This window comes from Procambarus clarkii, chromosome 65 (genome assembly GCF_040958095.1).
Source record: "Procambarus clarkii isolate CNS0578487 chromosome 65, FALCON_Pclarkii_2.0, whole genome shotgun sequence".
NCBI lineage: Eukaryota > Metazoa > Arthropoda > Malacostraca > Decapoda > Cambaridae > Procambarus > Procambarus clarkii.
The window spans coordinates 26,823,499-26,841,365 of record NC_091214.1 but is presented as its reverse complement, the minus strand read 5'-3'; the positions used below and the strand labels follow the sequence as shown (position 1 = coordinate 26,841,365).

At 46.3% G+C, this 17,867-nt stretch overlaps 1 protein-coding gene across 1 annotated transcript; it reads right to left on the bottom strand.

Annotated features, from left to right (window-relative positions):
• Nucleotides 1–4,221: 4,221 nt before the first annotated feature.
• Nucleotides 4,222–17,640, bottom strand: LOC123771201 (uncharacterized). Its single transcript, XM_069309745.1, has 5 exons — nt 17,531–17,640; nt 9,247–9,421; nt 6,346–7,242; nt 5,386–5,493; nt 4,222–4,359 (listed from the first exon to the last, which is right to left on the bottom strand). Exons 1-5 carry the CDS (start codon nt 17,638–17,640, stop codon nt 4,222–4,224), a joined length of 1,428 nt encoding a protein of 475 aa, XP_069165846.1.
• Nucleotides 17,641–17,867: the final 227 nt, after the last annotated feature.

Below are 17,867 nucleotides of genomic sequence, written 5' to 3'. Positions count from 1 at the left end.
CCTTGCTTTACATTCCTCTCTCGTCCTGTCTAAGCTCGATTATGGTTGTCCTGCTTACTCATCTGCTTCTCCTTCTACTCTTCGACGTCTTGATGCTTTGCACCATACTGGGTTGCGCCTTAGTTCTGGTGCCTTTCGTTCGACTCCCGTCCTTAGCTTGTATGTTGACACTGGCTTCCTGTCTCACCAGGACCGCCGTGATCGCTACTGTCTTCGTTATCTTGCGTGGCCCTTACAACATCCTTCCTCTCGCCTCTGTCGTGCTTTAACTTTTACCCCTCCTGCGGTTCCTGTTCCTCTTCACCACCTCCCTCTTTCTGTCCGGTTATCTCGCTTACAGGATTCTCTTTCCGTTCGTGTTTCTAATGTTTCTCGTGTTGTTCCTTCTTTGCCCCCTTGGAGAGTCCCCCTTCCGCAGTTATGTACATCCTTAACCCCCATCAATAAAGCTTTTACCCCTCCTACGGCTCTAAAACGCCTTTTCCTTGAGCACTTTTCTTTTCACTCCCGCTCCGTTTCTGTCTTCATCGATGGGTCTAAGTCTGCGGACGGTGTTGGCTACTCTGTTGTTTTTTCTGATCGCACTTATATGAGTCGCTTACCTCCGGAGACTAGGATCTTTACAGCGGAGCTTTATGCTATTCTCTATGCTCTCTGTCTCCTGCTTTCTCGTTGTCAGTCTTCCTGTGTAGTTGTTGTTGACTCGCGTAGTGCCCTCATGGCTCTCGGGTCCTTTAATTCGGTTCATCCAGTAGTTGTCGAGATCCAGCATTGGCTGTTTCTTGTCCACAGTAAATTTAAGTCGGTTGAGTTTTGTTAGGTTCCCAGCCATATTGGTGTGTCTTTCAATGAGCGTGCGGATGCTGCCGCCAAGGAAGTTGTTCGCTCTTGTCCCATCTCTCATAAAGGTATTCCATATTCCGACTTTTACCCGGTTATCCATTCCTCCATTCTTACCCGTTGGCAGGCTTCTTGGTCGTCTGTTACTGGTAACAAACTTCGTACGCTTAAATGTTGTGTTTCCTCGTGGCCGTCCTCCTGCCACCGTAACCGGCGATGGGAAACAGCTCTGGCGAGGTTGCGTATTGGCCATACTCGCTTAACCCATGGTCACTTGGAGCGCCGCCCTGCTCCTTATTGTCCTAATTGCATTGTCCCTCTTACGGTCGTGCATGTCCTTCTTGAATGTCCTGACTTCCAGGACCAGCGTGTGTCTTGCTTTCCGCCTGTCCCTCAATGGAATTCTTGGTGACTCGGATACTTTTGATATCGTTCACCTTATGCGTTTCTGTTCTCGTATTGGCATCCTTGGTGATATTTAGCGCCCTCTGATTATTCTGCACATTTGATGGTGCTACATAGCCTTCCCAGTTTGGTGCCTTCTTTTGATAATTACTTACTTATTTGTTTATTCAACCTAGTTGATTTGGTGGATACTTTTGTCACCTTTACCCAACTTGTGCTGGTACACCGGTCGTTGTAGCCCCTTCCTGAAAAGCGTCTACCCACTTAGCCTCGTTGTTTGGTACTACATAGTCTTCCCGGCTTGGTGCCTTCTTTTGATAACTACTTACTTAGCTTCGTTGTCCTGCATTGGGGAGACTCCTGTTCGAATCTCCAAAAAGGCCTGGTTAAATGCCAGCATTGGCAGTTATTCTCCTGCACCATGTTGCAACTGGTGACAGGGAACTTCAAAAACTGCCTCGAGGATATTAAACATATTCTTGAGGCCCAAAGCCATTCTATCCTCCTTACTGATTACGTCCACTCGACCCCCTCGTGGTCGTCGTCGTCGTCAGCCTCCTCACATAGTGAAGATCACTTTTGATAGTAGGTTTCTTTGGCTTCAGTAATTCTTGCTGGTGCCAGATGCTCCGTTCAGGAGTACATACTCTCTCCACGCCTTTGCAATAGGTGCTGGAAATTTGGGCATTGTCCCTTCAAATGTACAAGTTAGGTGTCTCTTTGCACCTTATGTGCTGACTCGAGTCATTCTAAGAAGGAATGCCTTTTTTTTTTACCAAGCTCACTGCATTAATTGCGGTATTGCCCACCCTACCTTCTCCCACGCTTGTATGCACTACAAATTTGAGGAAGCCATCCTCAATTTGAAACCATGATCATTTATCGTTTCATCAGACAAGATGCCAAGTGTGCCATGTTCTCTCTTTCTCTGGCATGTCTTATACTCGTGTGTTGCATTACACTTCTCCTCGCCCTCACCCACTTTCTCAGTTTCGCATCCATTTCCAGGCCTTGGTTCCCAACACTTCCATCACCACCTCCCCCTGCTCCTTTGCTTTCTGACCTAGAGGATCTTGCTCAAAGGTTCTTCGTCTGGTGTTTCCGGCCTTTCTTCCCAGTCTTCTCAGTCTCCTGTGCCCTCTTTCCCTTCTCGACACAGTCCTTCTTCTCAGCCCTCCCCTCAATCTTTTGGTCCTCCACAATGCCTGTCTTTCCAGGCTGCTGTCCTTCCTCCTCCTAACAATTTTCATGTTACCCACTTCTGTTCTCCTTCTCAAGTTGAGACTGTCGAGGCTGTCGCCCAGTACACAGCTGCTGGTACACCTGTCCCTTTCCATCAGAAACGTAAGTCTGGCTCCTCTCCTTCCTCCTCCCTGGCGGGTAAGAAGGCCTCTCTCTCTCTTCCTCACCTTCTGACTCAAACTCTGTCTCTGTATCCAGCCCCTTGTCCCAGCTATGGAAGTTTCTTGATCCTCGATTCTCTCTCGGATGCTGCCCTTGTTGAGGAGCGCTCCTCTTTTTCTGCCCCCTCCCTTCCCCCGTCCCCTCGACCGCCACTCTCCGATGCCTCCTCCCACTGTGGACTCAGTCCACCTCTGGTCCATCCTACCGCTCCCTTGACTCCATCGTCTTTGCTAGATTTACCTATGCCCCTTTACCCCAATTTCACTGATCCTGATCTTACTTGGTATACTGTGTTCTTCGTTGCCTTTTTTATCCCCCGTTCTCTGTTTATGTTCTCTATTCTTGACAATGTCTATTGTTCAATGGAATATTCATGCATTTTATGCCAACTTCTGATAATACAGTTTCACCGCTTTGTGTACGTCTCCAGAAGCCGATGCTTGGCTTTCGTCCTGGTCACTTCCATAGTTATTCCTTTCTCTCCCCCACTCTAGCTTTTGCTGGAGCCCATAACTCTACTGCTCTCTTGATTTGTAATGATATTCCCTTCGTCCCCTACTTTTTCAGTCGCACATTCAGTGTCCTGTGGCCCGTATCTTTGTGAGTAAATAGTATACAGTCTGTTCCATTTGTCTCCCCCCCCCAAATGTCCCACGTTCTCTTCCTGACCATAAATACCTGTTGGACTCCTTACCAGAGCCTGTGCTTACCAGAGCCTGTGCTTACCAGAGCCTGTGCTTACCAGAGCCTGTGCTTACCAGAGCCTGTGCTCTGGTAAGGAGTCTTGGCAAACCGCCACCTAACTCTGGTAGGTGGCAGGTTTGCCGAGGCTGACTGGAATCTATTCACCTTAAGCGCTACTCTTTCCGACCTCTCTGATCTGCCTCTCCCTCGAGCCCTCCTCCTTTTTCATGACACCATATTAGACGCTGCTCTCCGCTCTGTTCCTCGCTCTACCTCCCAAGACACGGGGAAGTGCTTTCCCTGGTGAATACAGACTGTGCTCGGATTGTCCGCTGAAAGTGTGAAGCCTTGTAGAAACACCGACGCCGACAGACGGCTGCTTCTTTTCTTTTGTTTCAGAAGGTGAGGACGGTTTATGGGTAAACGTGAGAGTTGGAAATCTTATGGCTCCACCGCTAAAACTGACACTCCTCTGCCCCTGATCTGGAATAAAATCCGTATGATAGCAGGTAAGGTTTTTCCAGATGTCTAACCAGTCCTTCACCTCTGTTGTTCTATTGTGGGGGATCCAGTTTCGGTGGCGACCAAGCTGGGTTCCTACTTTTCCACTGTTAGCTCCGGTTCTCATCTTCCTCCTCCTTTGCTTATTCGTAAGCCCATCTTGCTTCGCCATCCCCCTCCATGTACATTTCAGTATTTACTGAATCTGTATAACTGTAATCTGGGAGTCGCCATCCTTCTTGGAGGGACTAACTTGAGGCAGTTGTTCTTCCTATTCGGAAACCAGGTTCTCTAGGGACATCCCCTAAGGACTTCCACCCTATTGCCCTCACAAGTTGCATCTGCAAACTCTTTGAACGTATGGTCAATGTCCATCTGATGTGGTTCTTAGACCACTATCACCACGTCTCCCATTCTCAATTTGGCTTTCGCAAGTGTCGCAGCACGACTGATGGCTTGGTGAACTTGGAGGTCTATATTCATACTGCTTTTGCTGCGAAGACCTCCGTTGCAGTCATTTTTGACCTGGAAAATGCATATGACACCACCTGGAGATTCGATATTATGTCCCAATTCCGTTTTTTTAACCTTCATGGTAATCTCCCTTCATTTTTTCCTCTCTTTTCGGCAATACGAGGGTGAAACTCTAGGTAGTGTTCTGAGCTCTACTCTTTCTTGTTGCCCTCAATGGTCTTCTTTCCTACCTTCCCTCTGGCATTTTCTCAGTTTTTTATATTGATGATCTTGCCCTCTGCTGTTAGGGTGGTGATTCGCCTTTCCTCCAATGGCGGCTTCTACTTGCAATTGATGCCGTGTCATCCTGAGCCATCAATGATGGTTCTAAGTTCTCTACAACTATAACTAGTGCTATGACTTTTACTCGGAAGCAGGTTACTCTTCTTCCTTTGTCGCTTTATGGTAATCTCGTTTTGTACAAAGATTCTGATAAGTTTTGGGATTAATCTTTGACACTCGTTTGTCTTGGTCACCCCATATCTCTTACCTCCGAGTTGAGTGCTTTAAAGCTCTTACCTTACTTAAGGTCTTGTCCCGTACTTCTTAGGGAGCGGATAGGTGCACGATCCCCTCTGTACATTTCTCTCTCTTGTAATGTTTAAACTTGATTATGGTTGTTCTGCTTACTCGTCTGCCTCTCCATCTACTCTTCGTCGTCTTGACGTTCTGCACCATGCTGGGTTACACCTCGTCTCTGGTGCCTTTCGTTCGACTGCTACCTTAAGCCTATATGTTGAAGCTGGCATCCTGTCTCTACACGATCGCCGTTATAGCTACTGTATTTGCTACCTTGCATGTTCCCTACAACACCCTCAATCTCGCTTGTGCCGGACTTTGACACTTACCTCTCCTGTGGGCCCTGTTCTCTTTCACCTCCTACCCCTTTCTATGGTTGTCTCGCTTGCAAGGTTCTATTTCGGTTCGTGTTACCAATATTTCTCCTTGTGTCGTTCCATCCTTGCCCACATGGAGGGTCTTCCTTCCGAAGTTTTACGAAACCTTGACCCACGTGACTAAAGCTTTTACCTCTCATACAGTTCTGAAGTGCCTTTTCCCTGCACACTTTTCTTCACACTCCTGCTCCATCTCCGTCTTCACCGATGGGTCTAAGTCTGCAGACAGTGTAGGCGACTCTCTTTTTTCCTGACAACACATATATGTATCACCTGCCTCCAGAGACTAGTATCTTCATGGCAGAACTTTAATGCTATTTTGTATGCTCTTTGTAAAAGGCTTTCATGCTGTCGATCTTCCTTCGTTGTTGCAGTTGACACTCAGTGTCCTTATTGCTCTGGAGTCCTATAATCATGTCTGTCCTGTGGAAGTTGAAATTCAATATTTGCTGTTTTTTATCACCATAAAGTTTAAGACAATGGAGTTTTGCTGGTATCCCAGCCATATTGGTGTGTCCTTAAAGGAGTGTGTGGACGCGGCCACTAAGAAGGTTATCCACACTTTTCCCGTGTCCCCCATAAAGGTGCTCTCTATTCCGACTTGTACCCAGTTATTTATTCCTCCATCCATGCCCAGTGACAGGGTTGTCCACACTTTTCCGTGTCCCCCATAAAGGTGCTCTCTATTCCGACTTGTACCCAGTTATTTATTCCTCCATCCATGCCCAGTGACAGGGTTGTCCACACTTTTCCCGTGTCCCCCATAAAGGTGCTCTCTATTCCGACTTGTACCCTAGTTATTTATTCCTCCATCCATGCCCAGTGACAGGGTTATCCACACTTTTCCCGTGTCCCCCATAAAGGTGCTCTCTATTCCGACTTGTACCTAGTTATTTATTCCTCCATCCATGCCCAGTGACAGGGTTGTTGGTTTTCTGTTGCTGGTAACAAACTGCATGCTCTTAGAAGTTGTGTGTCCCTCCAACAGCCGCTCCCCCTCTGTCTACCCTACCTCCCTCCCCCCTTGTCTACCCTCCACAAGCCTCTCCCCCTGTCTACCCTCCACAGGCTAGACAGGAGAGAGGGACGTGTTGCAGCCTACAGCTGTCTTGTAGCTTGCAGCTGTGTTGGTGTTGTAGGCTGCAGCTGTGTTGTAGCCTGCAGCTGTCTTGTAGGCTGCAGCTGTGTTGTAGCCTGCAGCTGTGTTGTAGGCTGCAGCTGTGTTGTAGCCTGCAGCTGTCTTGTAGGCTGCAGCTGTGTTGTAGCCTGCAGCTGTCTTGTAGGCTGCAGCTGTGTTGTAGCCTGCAGCTGTCTTGTAGGCTGCAGCTGTGTTGTAGCCTGCAGCTGTCTTGTAGGCTGCAGCTGTGTTGTAGCCTGCAGCTGTCTTGTAGGCTGCAGCTGTGTTGTAGCCTGCAGCTGTCTTGTAGGCTGCAGCTGTGTTGTAGCCTGCAGCTGTCTTGTAGGCTGCAGCTGTGTTGTAGCCTGCAGCTGTCTTGTAGGACTGCAGCTGTGTTGTAGCCTGCAGCTGTCTTGTAGGCTGCAGCTGTGTTGTAGCCTGCAGCTGTCTTGTAGGCTGCAGCTGTGTTGTAGCCTGCAGCTGTCTTGTAGGCTGCAGCTGTGTTGTAGCCTGCAGCTGTCTTGTAGGCTGCAGCTGTGTTGTAGCCTGCAGCTGTCTTGTAGGCTGCAGCTGTGTTGTAGCCTGCAGCTGTCTTGTAGGCTGCAGCTGTGTTGTAGCCTGCAGCTGTCTTGTAGGCTGCAGCTGTGTTGTAGCCTGCAGCTGTCTTGTAGGCTGCAGCTGTCTTGTAGGCTGCAGCTGTGTTGTAGCCTGCAGCTGTGTTGGTGTTGTAGCCTGCAGCTGTGTTGGTGTTGTAGCCTGCAGCTGTGTTGGTGTTGTAGCATGCAGCTGTGTTGGTGTTGTAGCATGCAGCTGTGTTAGTGTTGTAGCCTGCAGCTGTGTTGGTGTTGTAGCTTGCAGCTGTGTTGGTGTTGTAGCCTGCAGCTGTGTTGGTGTTGTAGCCTGCAGCTGTGTTGGTGTTGTAGCCTGCAGCTGTGTTGGTGTTGTAGCCTGCAGCTGTGTTGGTGTTGTAGCCTGCAGCTGTGTTGGTGTTGTAGCCTGCAGCTGTGTTGGTGTTGTAGCATGCAGCTGTGTTGGTGTTGTAGCCTGCAGCTGTGTTGGTGTTATAGCCTGCAGCTGTGTTGGTGTTATAGCCTGCAGCTGTGTTGGTGTTGTAGCCTGCAGCTGTGTTGGTGTTGTAGCCGGCAGCTGTGTTGGTGTTGTAGCCGGCAGCTGTGTTGGTGTTGTAGCCTGCAGCTGTGTTGGTGTTGTAGCCTGCAGCTGTGTTGGTGTTATAGCCTGCAGCTGTGTTGGTGTTATAGCCTGCAGCTGTGTTGGTGTTGTAGCATGCAGCTGTGTTGGTGTTGTAGCCTGCAGCTGTGTTGGTGTTATAGCCTGCAGCTGTGTTGGTGTTATAGCCTGCAGCTGTGTTGGTGTTGTAGCCTGCAGCTGTGTTGGTGTTGTAGCCTGCAGCTGTGTTGGTGTTGTAGGCTGCAGCTGTGTTGGTGTTGTAGCCGGCAGCTGTGTTGGTGTTGTAGCCTGCAGCTGTGTTAATGTTGTAGCCGGCAGCTGTGTTGGTGTTGTAGCCTGCAGCTGTGTTGGTGTTGTAGCCGGCAGCTGTGTTGGTGTTGTAGCCGGCAGCTGTGTTGGTGTTGTAGTCGGCAGCTGTGTTGGTGTTGTAGCCTGCAGCTGTGTTGGTTTTGTAGGCTGCAGCTGTGTTGGTGTTGTAGCCTGCAGCTGTGTTGGTGTTGTAGGCTGCAGCTGTGTTGGTGTTGTAGCCTGCAGCTGTGTTGGTGTTGTAGGCTGCAGCTGTGTTGGTGTTGTAGCCTGCAGCTGTGTTGGTGTTGTAGCCTGCAGCTGTGTTGGTGTTGTAGGCTGCAGCTGTGTTGGTGTTGTAGCCTGCAGCTGTGTTGGTGTTGTAGGCTGCAGCTGTGTTGGTGTTGTAGCCTGCAGCTGTGTTGGTGTTGTAGGCTGCAGCTGTGTTGGTGTTGTAGCCTGCAGCTGTGTTGGTGTTGTAGCCTGCAGCTGTGTTGGTGTTGTAGGCTGCAGCTGTGTTGGTGTTGTAGCCTGCAGCTGTGTTGTAGCCTGCAGCTGTGTTGGTGTTGTAGCCTGCAGCTGTGTTGGTGTTGTAGCCTGCAGCTGTGTTGGTGTTGTAGCCGGCAGCTGTGTTGTAGCCTGCAGCTGTGTTAATGTTGTAGCCTGCAGCTGTGTTGTAGCCTGCAGCTGTGTTGGTGTTGTAGGCTGCAGCTGTGTTGGTGTTGTAGCCTGCAGCTGTGTTGTAGCCTGCAGCTGTGTTGGTGTTGTAGCCTGCAGCTGTGTTGGTGTTGTAGGCTGCAGCTGTGTTGGTGTTGTAGCCGGCAGCTGTGTTGGTGTTGTAGCCGGCAGCTGTGTTAATGTTGTAGCCGGCAGCTGTGTTGGTGTTGTAGCCTGCAGCTGTGTTAATGTTGTAGCCGGCAGCTGTGTTGGTGTTGTAGCCGGCAGCTGTGTTGTAGCCTGCAGCTGTGTTGGTGTTGTAGCCTGCAGCTGTGTTGGTGTTGTAGCATGCAGCTGTGTTGGTGTTGTAGCCTGCAGCTGTGTTGGTGTTGTAGCCTGCAGCTGTGTTGGTGTTGTAGCCTGCAGCTGTGTTGGTGTTATAGCCTGCAGCTGTGTTGGTGTTATAGCCTGCAGCTGTGTTGGTGTTGTAGCCTGCAGCTGTGTTGGTGTTGTAGCCTGCAGCTGTGTTGGTGTTATAGCCTGCAGCTGTGTTGGTGTTGTAGCCTGCAGCTGTGTTGGTGTTATAGCCTGCAGCTGTGTTGGTGTTGTAGCCTGCAGCTGTGTTGGTGTTGTAGCCTGCAGCTGTGTTGGTGTTATAGCCTGCAGCTGTGTTGGTGTTGTAGCATGCAGCTGTGTTGGTGTTGTAGCCTGCAGCTGTGTTGGTGTTGTAGGCTGCAGCTGTGTTGGTGTTATAGCCTGCAGCTGTGTTGGTGTTATAGCCTGCAGCTGTGTTGGTGTTGTAGCCTGCAGCTGTGTTGGTGTTATAGCCTGCAGCTGTGTTGGTGTTGTAGGCTGCTGCTGTGTTCGTGTTGTAGCCTGCAGCTGTGTTGGTGTTGTAGCCGGCAGCTGTGTTGGTGTTGTGGGAACCGACCTGTGAGATTTATATTTATTTAATTTATATGAATTTATATTTACGTTAATTTGTATACTTCGATAGCAATTTGTATAATGATAAGTGGACTGTATTTCTGCAATAATCTCTTAATCTCACAAATCGATCCTCTACACATTAGGGGGGGTTATTAAATTAATATATATGCAGCCAATCAAACTACAGAAATAACTACATACATTAAAGAGGTTCCTTATCTTATAGTACAGCAGGTTAGTCCACCAGGTATAACTAGAGTGTAGACACCAAATTATCCTCTTTGAGGTAGCTTCTATCACCCAGTAACTGGTGCACATAATCTTGCATCCTCGTCTTGACCTGTCAAAAGTGCGCTAGCTGTGAAGCCAGAATCCTATATATGACAAGCTATATCAGAGAAAACACTATACAGTACATGGAACATTAAAGACCTGGCTTAATTACCTTTAGTATGAGGCGATTTCGCGTTCTAACCGGCTAACCCTATATCCTGACATTAATGGCCATAAATGAATGATAAACGGGTTTCGGATAGACACTTAACTTGTATTTGTAGACAGCGTGTTGACAATGGTACACCTTTGGGTTCCATAACACTACGTCCAAGTAAATTTAACAGGAGCCGAATTTGCTCCCGTGTGAGCCTCTGGTCTCATAACAACAGCTGCCCTCCTTCCCCACTGACGCCTGGCCTACTTTGTCCAGATTTCAGAAAGTGATAGAAGGGTCACATTTACTCTACTTTAATATTGATAATTAAGTTAATTTATATAAGATGTTTTTATGATGGTAAAGTCCAAAGACTAATGTATTTAAGAATAATTCCCACCATAATAGGTGGTGAATTATAATAGTATGTGGTGATGATATCCCGTTTTCTTTAGACGGTAATTCCACTACAAGTTACGTTTTCTATGGGTAACTTGTTGGTAATACAGCAGCACTTATTATCTGTCTGTATATTATTAAATGGTGTCGGATTTTCCGACATAATTCCCCAGGGGCTGCTCACGGGTCGAAGTCCTAATTAGAACAGACGAACACCGATACTCCTCCTTCGAATTATTAGATTAATTTGATGTTAGTAGTTAGTAATCACACATTTGTGTGTCTGTTCGTACAGGACGGATGTCCCGTACTAGAGTTGCAGGGGTTAGAAGTCTAATGCGATTTCATTTCCCTGTCAACTCTTGAAAGGCTAATATTCAAGCCTTATTACATATTATTTAACCCAGAAGACTGAATGTGATCAAGTACTACAGTCAAGTATGATTCAGGGACTGCAGTGAGATCAGTGACATTAGATATAACTTGAAGTTTCTTCAGGTAACTGGTCACTGATATATAAACACTGAGGCCCATGGAATACATCTTGATTACATAATAAATGTATCAAATCAGTCATCAAATTTATTAGGGTTTAATTTAGTTAATTGATTCAGAAGATTGAATAGCTCATCATTAAAGTAAAGTATGGTTCTGAGACTGCAGTGGGTTCAGTGACATTGGTCGCAGTGACTTGTAGCTGTTTTAGGCTACTGTTCACTGATTTGCCACTGAGGCCTCATGAACTCATCTTCAGCTTTAAATGATGATACTAACATCAACCTCTGTTACTATAGTCAGCTGTAATCTCCTTAGTATAATGCTACTGGAGAAATATAATCAGCTGACAAATTTAGATCTCTACTGGTATTGTTTATCTGCAGGCATAGGTCTCCTCAGGCTTGATACTGGGCCTGAGAGTAATTTACCTCCTGCAGACTTTAACATGGTTATGCCCTGATATTTAGTAGGGCTACCGATGAATTGATGGTAGTAGTCTGTCCCCACAAGGACAGCTATTTGGCATTTGATTTGCTCAAATTTACCTGCAGCTGCTTGATAATAGCTTTCCAGGTCAGCATAATCAACTTGAGATTGTTGTGACAAATCTTCACATTTCTTGATCTGTCTTGTTAAGTGGCCTTTAAGACCTGCAAGGGTTCTTTTCATTCTCCCTGCATTATCCATACTGGCTCGTTGGTGAAGCCTTGTGGGGCTTGTACTTGGGCTGCTCATAATACTGAACAAGCACTGATAGTAGCCTAGGGTTAAATTCTGCACTCACTAGGCAATAATCCTACCTCTACTAGAGGTTAGCACTTAAAATTAATACACATTATATATATACAATCATACACACTAATGATTTGAGTGATAAACCAGTGTCATTGGAAGTACCTTTAGGTTAGCTCTTCTATATCACCCTAGGATGGAAGAGACACTAATTAATCACTCAAAGGTGTAATGATCATAAGTAAATTATTATATATACAACTCAACTCGAGTTGATAAAAATTACACCCAAAATAGGGTCTGGACCATTCATTAATGGTGTTAGGTTAATCAATATAGTACAACTGACTATGGTAATAATGGGACTAGGATGAACAATAATAGTTCAACTAGTCATATCCTACCCTGTTGTGGGTTGGCAATTAGTAAATATTATATTGAGAACACTAGTGCAATATATTAAATAATTCTCTATTTGGAGAAATAATATATACAATTATTAATAATAGCCTCTTAATTAGCCTCTATGAAACTTCTAATATTATCTAGAAGTATTAAATATTATTAGTGACCTCGCGAAATAAAGTCCACAAAATTCGTAGATAATCTCTCGCGAAATGTAACACCACGAAATCCGTGAACAATCTCGCGAAGACACAGTCACTAATTTGGCTGGATTCTATATTAGCGCTGTCATTTCACGAAATAACACGCCACCAAATCTGTGGGTGTGCATGAAACCGCTGACTAAGGCTGATCTGAACTCGGCTGAGGGAGGCTCCTGAGCTCCCTCGAGGCTACGCTGCCGTCTATGACTGGCTGGCTTTGTTTAAATAACACTGCACTAGTATATTTAATGAATTCACTGGTTAACTGGTTCATCCGGTACTAAGATGACCAAATGTGGGTTCAAAGGACCGAATAATCCGGTTCGAAGGACCAAATAATGTGGGAACCGACCTGTGAGATTTATATTTATTTAATTTATATGAATTTATATTTACGTTAATTTGTATACTTCGATAGCAATTTGTATAATGATAAGTGGACTGTATTTCTGCAATAATCTCTTAATCTCACAAATCGATCCTCTACACATTAGGGGGGGTTATTAAATTAATATATATGCAGCCAATCAAACTACAGAAATAACTACATACATTAAAGAGGTTCCTTATCTTATAGTACAGCAGGTTAGTCCACCAGGTATAACTAGAGTGTAGACACCAAATTATCCTCTTTGAGGTAGCTTCTATCACCCAGTAACTGGTGCACATAATCTTGCATCCTCGTCTTGACCTGTCAAAAGTGCGCTAGCTGTGAAGCCAGAATCCTATATATGACAAGCTATATCAGAGAAAACACTATACAGTACATGGAACATTAAAGACCTGGCTTAATTACCTTTAGTATGAGGCGATTTCGCGTTCTAACCGGCTAACCCTATATCCTGACATTAATGGCCATAAATGAATGATAAACGGGTTTCGGATAGACACTTAACTTGTATTTGTAGACAGCGTGTTGACAATGGTACACCTTTGGGTTCCATAACACTACGTCCAAGTAAATTTAACAGGAGCCGAATTTGCTCCCGTGTGAGCCTCTGGTCTCATAACAACAGCTGCCCTCCTTCCCCACTGACGCCTGGCCTACTTTGTCCAGATTTCAGAAAGTGATAGAAGGGTCACATTTACTCTACTTTAATATTGATAATTAAGTTAATTTATATAAGATGTTTTTATGATGGTAAAGTCCAAAGACTAATGTATTTAAGAATAATTCCCACCATAATAGGTGGTGAATTATAATAGTATGTGGTGATGATATCCCGTTTTCTTTAGACGGTAATTCCACTACAAGTTACGTTTTCTATGGGTAACTTGTTGGTAATACAGCAACACTTATTATCTGTCTGTATATTATTAAATGGTGTCGGATTTTCCGACAGGTGTTGTAGGCTGCAGCTGTGTTGGCGTTGTAGCTGGCAGCTGTGTTGTTGCTGTAGCCTGCAGCTGTGTTGTTGCTGTAGCCTGCAGCTGTGTTGTTGCTGTAGCCTGCAGCTGTGTTGTTGCTGTAGCCTGCAGCTGTGTTGTTGCTGTAGCCTGCAGCTGTGTTGTTGCTGTAGCCTGCAGCTGTGTTGGTGTTGTAGCCGGCAGCTGTGTTGTTGCTGTAGCCTGCAGCTGTGTTGGTGTTGTAGCCGGCAGCTGTGTTGTTGCTGTAGCCTGCAGCTGTGTTGTTGCTGTAGCCTGCAGCTGTGTTGTTGCTGTAGCCTGCAGCTGTGTTGGTGTTGTAGCCGGCAGCTGTGTTGGTGTTGTAGCCTGCAGCTGTGTTGGTGTTGTAGCCGGCAGCTGTGTTGGTGTTGTAGCCGGCAGCTGTGTTGGTGTTGTAGCCGGCAGCTGTGTTGGTGTTGTAGCCTGCAGCTGTGTTGTTGCTGTAGCCTGCAGCTGTGTTGGTGTTGTAGCCTGCAGCTGTGTTGGTGTTGTAGCCTGTAGCTGTGTTGGTGTTGTAGCCTGCAACTGTGTTGGTGTTGTAGCCTGCAGCTGTGTTGGTGTTGTAGCCTGCAGCTGTGTTGGTGTTGAAGCCTGCAGCTGTGTTGGTGTTGTAGCCTGCAGCTGTGTTGTTGCTGTAGCCTGCAGCTGTGTTGTTGCTGTAGCCTGCAGCTGTGTTGGCGTTGTAGCCTGCAGCTGTGTTGGCGTTGTATGTGGCAGCTGTATTAGTGATGTAATCAGCTTGAAGGGTAAACACGTCCCCTGAGTGAAAGTCTGCGCCCCCCCCCCGCCCTGGTCAGTCTGAAGCCTGAACCCAAGCCGTCGCCAGAGGGGAAAATGAAGCCTTTAACTTGTCGTTGGCACACAAGGAAAGTCCGAGTGATAAATTCTGTCCCTGGCGGAGTGGCCGGGCTGGCGGCGGCGGCGGCCCGGCTGCGCGCCCAGACACTTCACATCTCAACCAACAGATGGCGCTGATTGTCTCTCCCGCCGTTCGCCCGTGACATAGGAGACTGTTTCTTATTTTCGGATATTGTTACGCCGGAGTCTGGCGTGTGATATATCGAGGTAATATACTCAGAGAGTGAAATATGCGCCATTGACTAGGGAGTGACGGAGGCCGCGCGCTACTCTTGCTAGTCGATATTTCTGCTCCAGCCACATTGTTGTGGGCGAGGTGCAGATGTGGGCCAGATTCATGAAGCAGTTACGCAAGCACTTACGAACCTGTATGTCTTTTCTCAATCTTTGGCGGCTTTGTTTACAATTATTGAACAGTTAATGAGCTCCGAAGCACCAGGAGGCTGTTTATAACAATAACAACAGTTGATTATGAAGATTTCATGCTTGTAAACAGTTTAATAAATGTAAACAAAGCCGTTAAGGATTGAGGAAAGATGTACACGTTCGTAAGTACTTGCGTAAGTGCTTCGTGAATCTGACCCCACGTCGCTATACTGCTTCACGTCTCGGGGCCCGGACGTTCATGCGGCCCGGTCTACAGCCGACATTATCATGTAAACATGTTGTATACTCCGGCTCTTGCGTACAGATTTATTAATAAATATAATTGTAGGTGTTTGCACAGACTCTCAGCCACATGTCTGGTGTTTACACAGACTCTCAGCCTCATGTCTGGTGTTTACACAGGCTCTCAGCCACATGTCTGGTGTTTACACAGACTCTCAGCCACATGTCTGGTGTTTACACAGACTCTCAGCCACATGTCTGGTGTTTACACAGGCTCTCAGCCACATGTCTCAGGAATAACGTGTGTACTCACCAGTTGTACTCACCTAGTTGTGCTTGCGGGGGTTGAGCTCTGGCTCTTTGGTCCCGCCTCTCAACTGTCAATCAACTGATGTACAGGTTCCTGAGCCTATTGGGCTCTATCAAATCTACACTTGAAACTGTGTATGGAGTCTGTCGGAAAAACCGACCTTTAATACAATATGCAGATAGTATTGCTCCTTATTTTGTACTAACAAATTAACCCAAAGTAGATGCATGTTTTATTCATTCAAAGAAAACGAGATTGCTGTGGAATTTTCCTCGGAGGAAAACGGGGTTATCATTGCCATGTCGCCATTAAATTCACCAATAAATAATAATGTGAATTCTTCTGAAAATATCAGTCTCTGGACTGTAAACATCATAAAAAAAAATTCCCTGGGACGAACTATATTATCAGCACTAAAACAAATACAAGCCCTCTTTCTACTTATCGACAAAAACGCATCTGGAGAAAAGTCGATGCGCTTTGTACGAGGCATTTTGAGCCGGCAGCGTTAGAAGGTGAAGTGTTGCCCTCCTGAGTACACGAGGAAGAGCAAGTTAGACACCACAAGATGACACCGTCGTTCCCAGGGAAGTCATTGTGTCCACACAGGATACTAAATGATTTATAGAGCGCTATTCATTGTGTAATTTATTGTTATGGTTATGCCATAGTTCCGGGACGAGCCTGGTGGCATACCTCTGAATCTTCTCGAACTTCTTGTTTTGAACTAGGTATGGACTCCAGGGTGGAGCTGCATACTCCAGGATTGGTCTGACATAAGTGGTATGCAAGGTCATGAACGATTCCTTACGCAAGTTTCTAAATGCAGTTCTTATGTTGGCCAGTCTAGCATATGCCGCTGATGATATCCTTTTGATGTGGGCCTCTGGGGACAGGTTTGGTGTCAACCCCCAGATTTTTCTCTCTATTTGACTCTTGCAGGATATCACCTCCCAGATGGTACCTTGTGTTCAGCCTTCTGCTCCCTTCGCCTAATTTCATTACTTTGCACTTTCCTGAGTTGAACTTTAGTAGCCATTTTCTAGAACATGCCACCAGTTTCAGGTCGTCCTGTAGTCTCTGTCGATCTGCATCTGTTTTGATTCTTCTTATAAATTTTGCATCATCAGCAAACATTGAGAGGAACGAGTCTATACCCTCCGGAAGATCGTTTACCTATATCAGAAACAGGATGGGTCCAAGTACAGAGCCCTGTAGGACTCCGCTGGTGACATCTCGCCACTCTGATGTCTCCCCCCTCACAAAGTTATTCGCTCTTTCCTTTTGCTTAGATACTCCCTTATCCACTGGAGCACCTTACCTTTTACTCTTGCATGTTTCTCTGTCTTTTGTAACAACCTTTTATGGGGTACTGTGTCAAAGGCTTTCTGACACCCCAAGAAAATGCAGTCGGCCCACCCTTCTCTTTCTTGCCTAATATTTGTTGCATGGTCACAGAATTCTATTAAACCTGCGAGGCACGATTTACCATCTCTGAACCCGTGTTGGTGGTGCGTTACAAAGTTATTTCCCTCCAGATGCTCTACGAGCCTTTTCCTCACGATCTTCTCCATCACCTTGCATGGTATACAAGTTAGGAAAACTGGCCTGTTGTTCAGTGCCTCTTGCCTGTCACCCTTCTTGTATATTGGGACCACATTAGCTGTCTTCCAGCTTTCCGGTAGGTCTCCTGTTTCCAGTGACCTGTTATACACCATAGAGTGTGGCACGCTTAGTGCTTCTGCACCTTCTTTTAGTATCCATGGTGAGATTCTGTCAGGTCCAACAGCCTTTGTCACATTCAGCTCCAACAGATTCCTTTTGACCTCATCACTGGTGAGGTCAAATTCCTCCAAGGTTGCTTGGTTTGCCTCCTCATTTAATGCAGGGACTTCTCCTTGTTCTATTGTGAAGACCTCCTGGAATCTCTTGAGTTCTTCACACACCACTTTGTCATTTTCTGTGTTTCTGTTCTCACTTTTTCTCAGTTTCATCACTTGTTCCTTCACTGCTGTTTTCCTCCTGATGTGGCTGTGAAGCAGCTTTGGTTGGGTCTTAGCTTTACTCACAAAGTCATTTTCATACTGTCTCTCTGCTTCTCTTCTCACTCTGAGGTACTCATTTCTGGCCCTCTGGTATCTCTCCCTGCTCTCTGGTGTTCTGTTATTCCTGTAGTTTCTCCATGTTCTTTTACTCAATTGCTTCGCTCCCTAGCATTCCTGGTTGAACCATGGAGTCTTCTGTTGCTTTTCATTTTTCTCCTTTTGGACCGGTATAAACCTGTCTGCAGCTTCCTGGCACTTCTGGGTGACATAGTCCATCATATCCTGTACAGTCTTTTTTTTCTGAATTCTGTTTCCCATGGTATTCTCATTAGGAAGTTCCTTCATCTCGTCATATTTTCCTCTTCGGTAATTTAGCCCTTTTTCGCTCTGATCCCATCCTTGGATAGGTTATCCCTACCTCCACCAGATACTCAAAGGTCAGTACACTGTGGTCACTCGTTCCTATGGGCGCTTCAACTTTGACTTCCCTTATTTCTGACTCATTCAAGGTGAATATCAGGTCGAGTCTAGCTGGTTCATCATTGCCTCTCACTCTTGTGGGTTCCTTGACA

Excerpts from the sequence above, each read along its gene's own strand:
- LOC123771201 (XM_069309745.1), bottom strand. The coding sequence starts at position 17,640 with ATGAAGGAACTTCCTAATGAGAATACCATGGGAAACAGAATTCAGAAA. Across the intron at positions 9,422-17,530 it reads TGCCAGGAAGCTGCAGACAG|GTCGGTTCCCACAACACCAA; the intron begins GTTTATACCGGT and ends TAAATCTCACAG. Across the intron at positions 7,243-9,246 it reads TAACACCAACACAGCTGCAG|CTGCAGGCTACAACACCAAC; the intron begins GCTATAACACCA and ends ACACCAACACAG.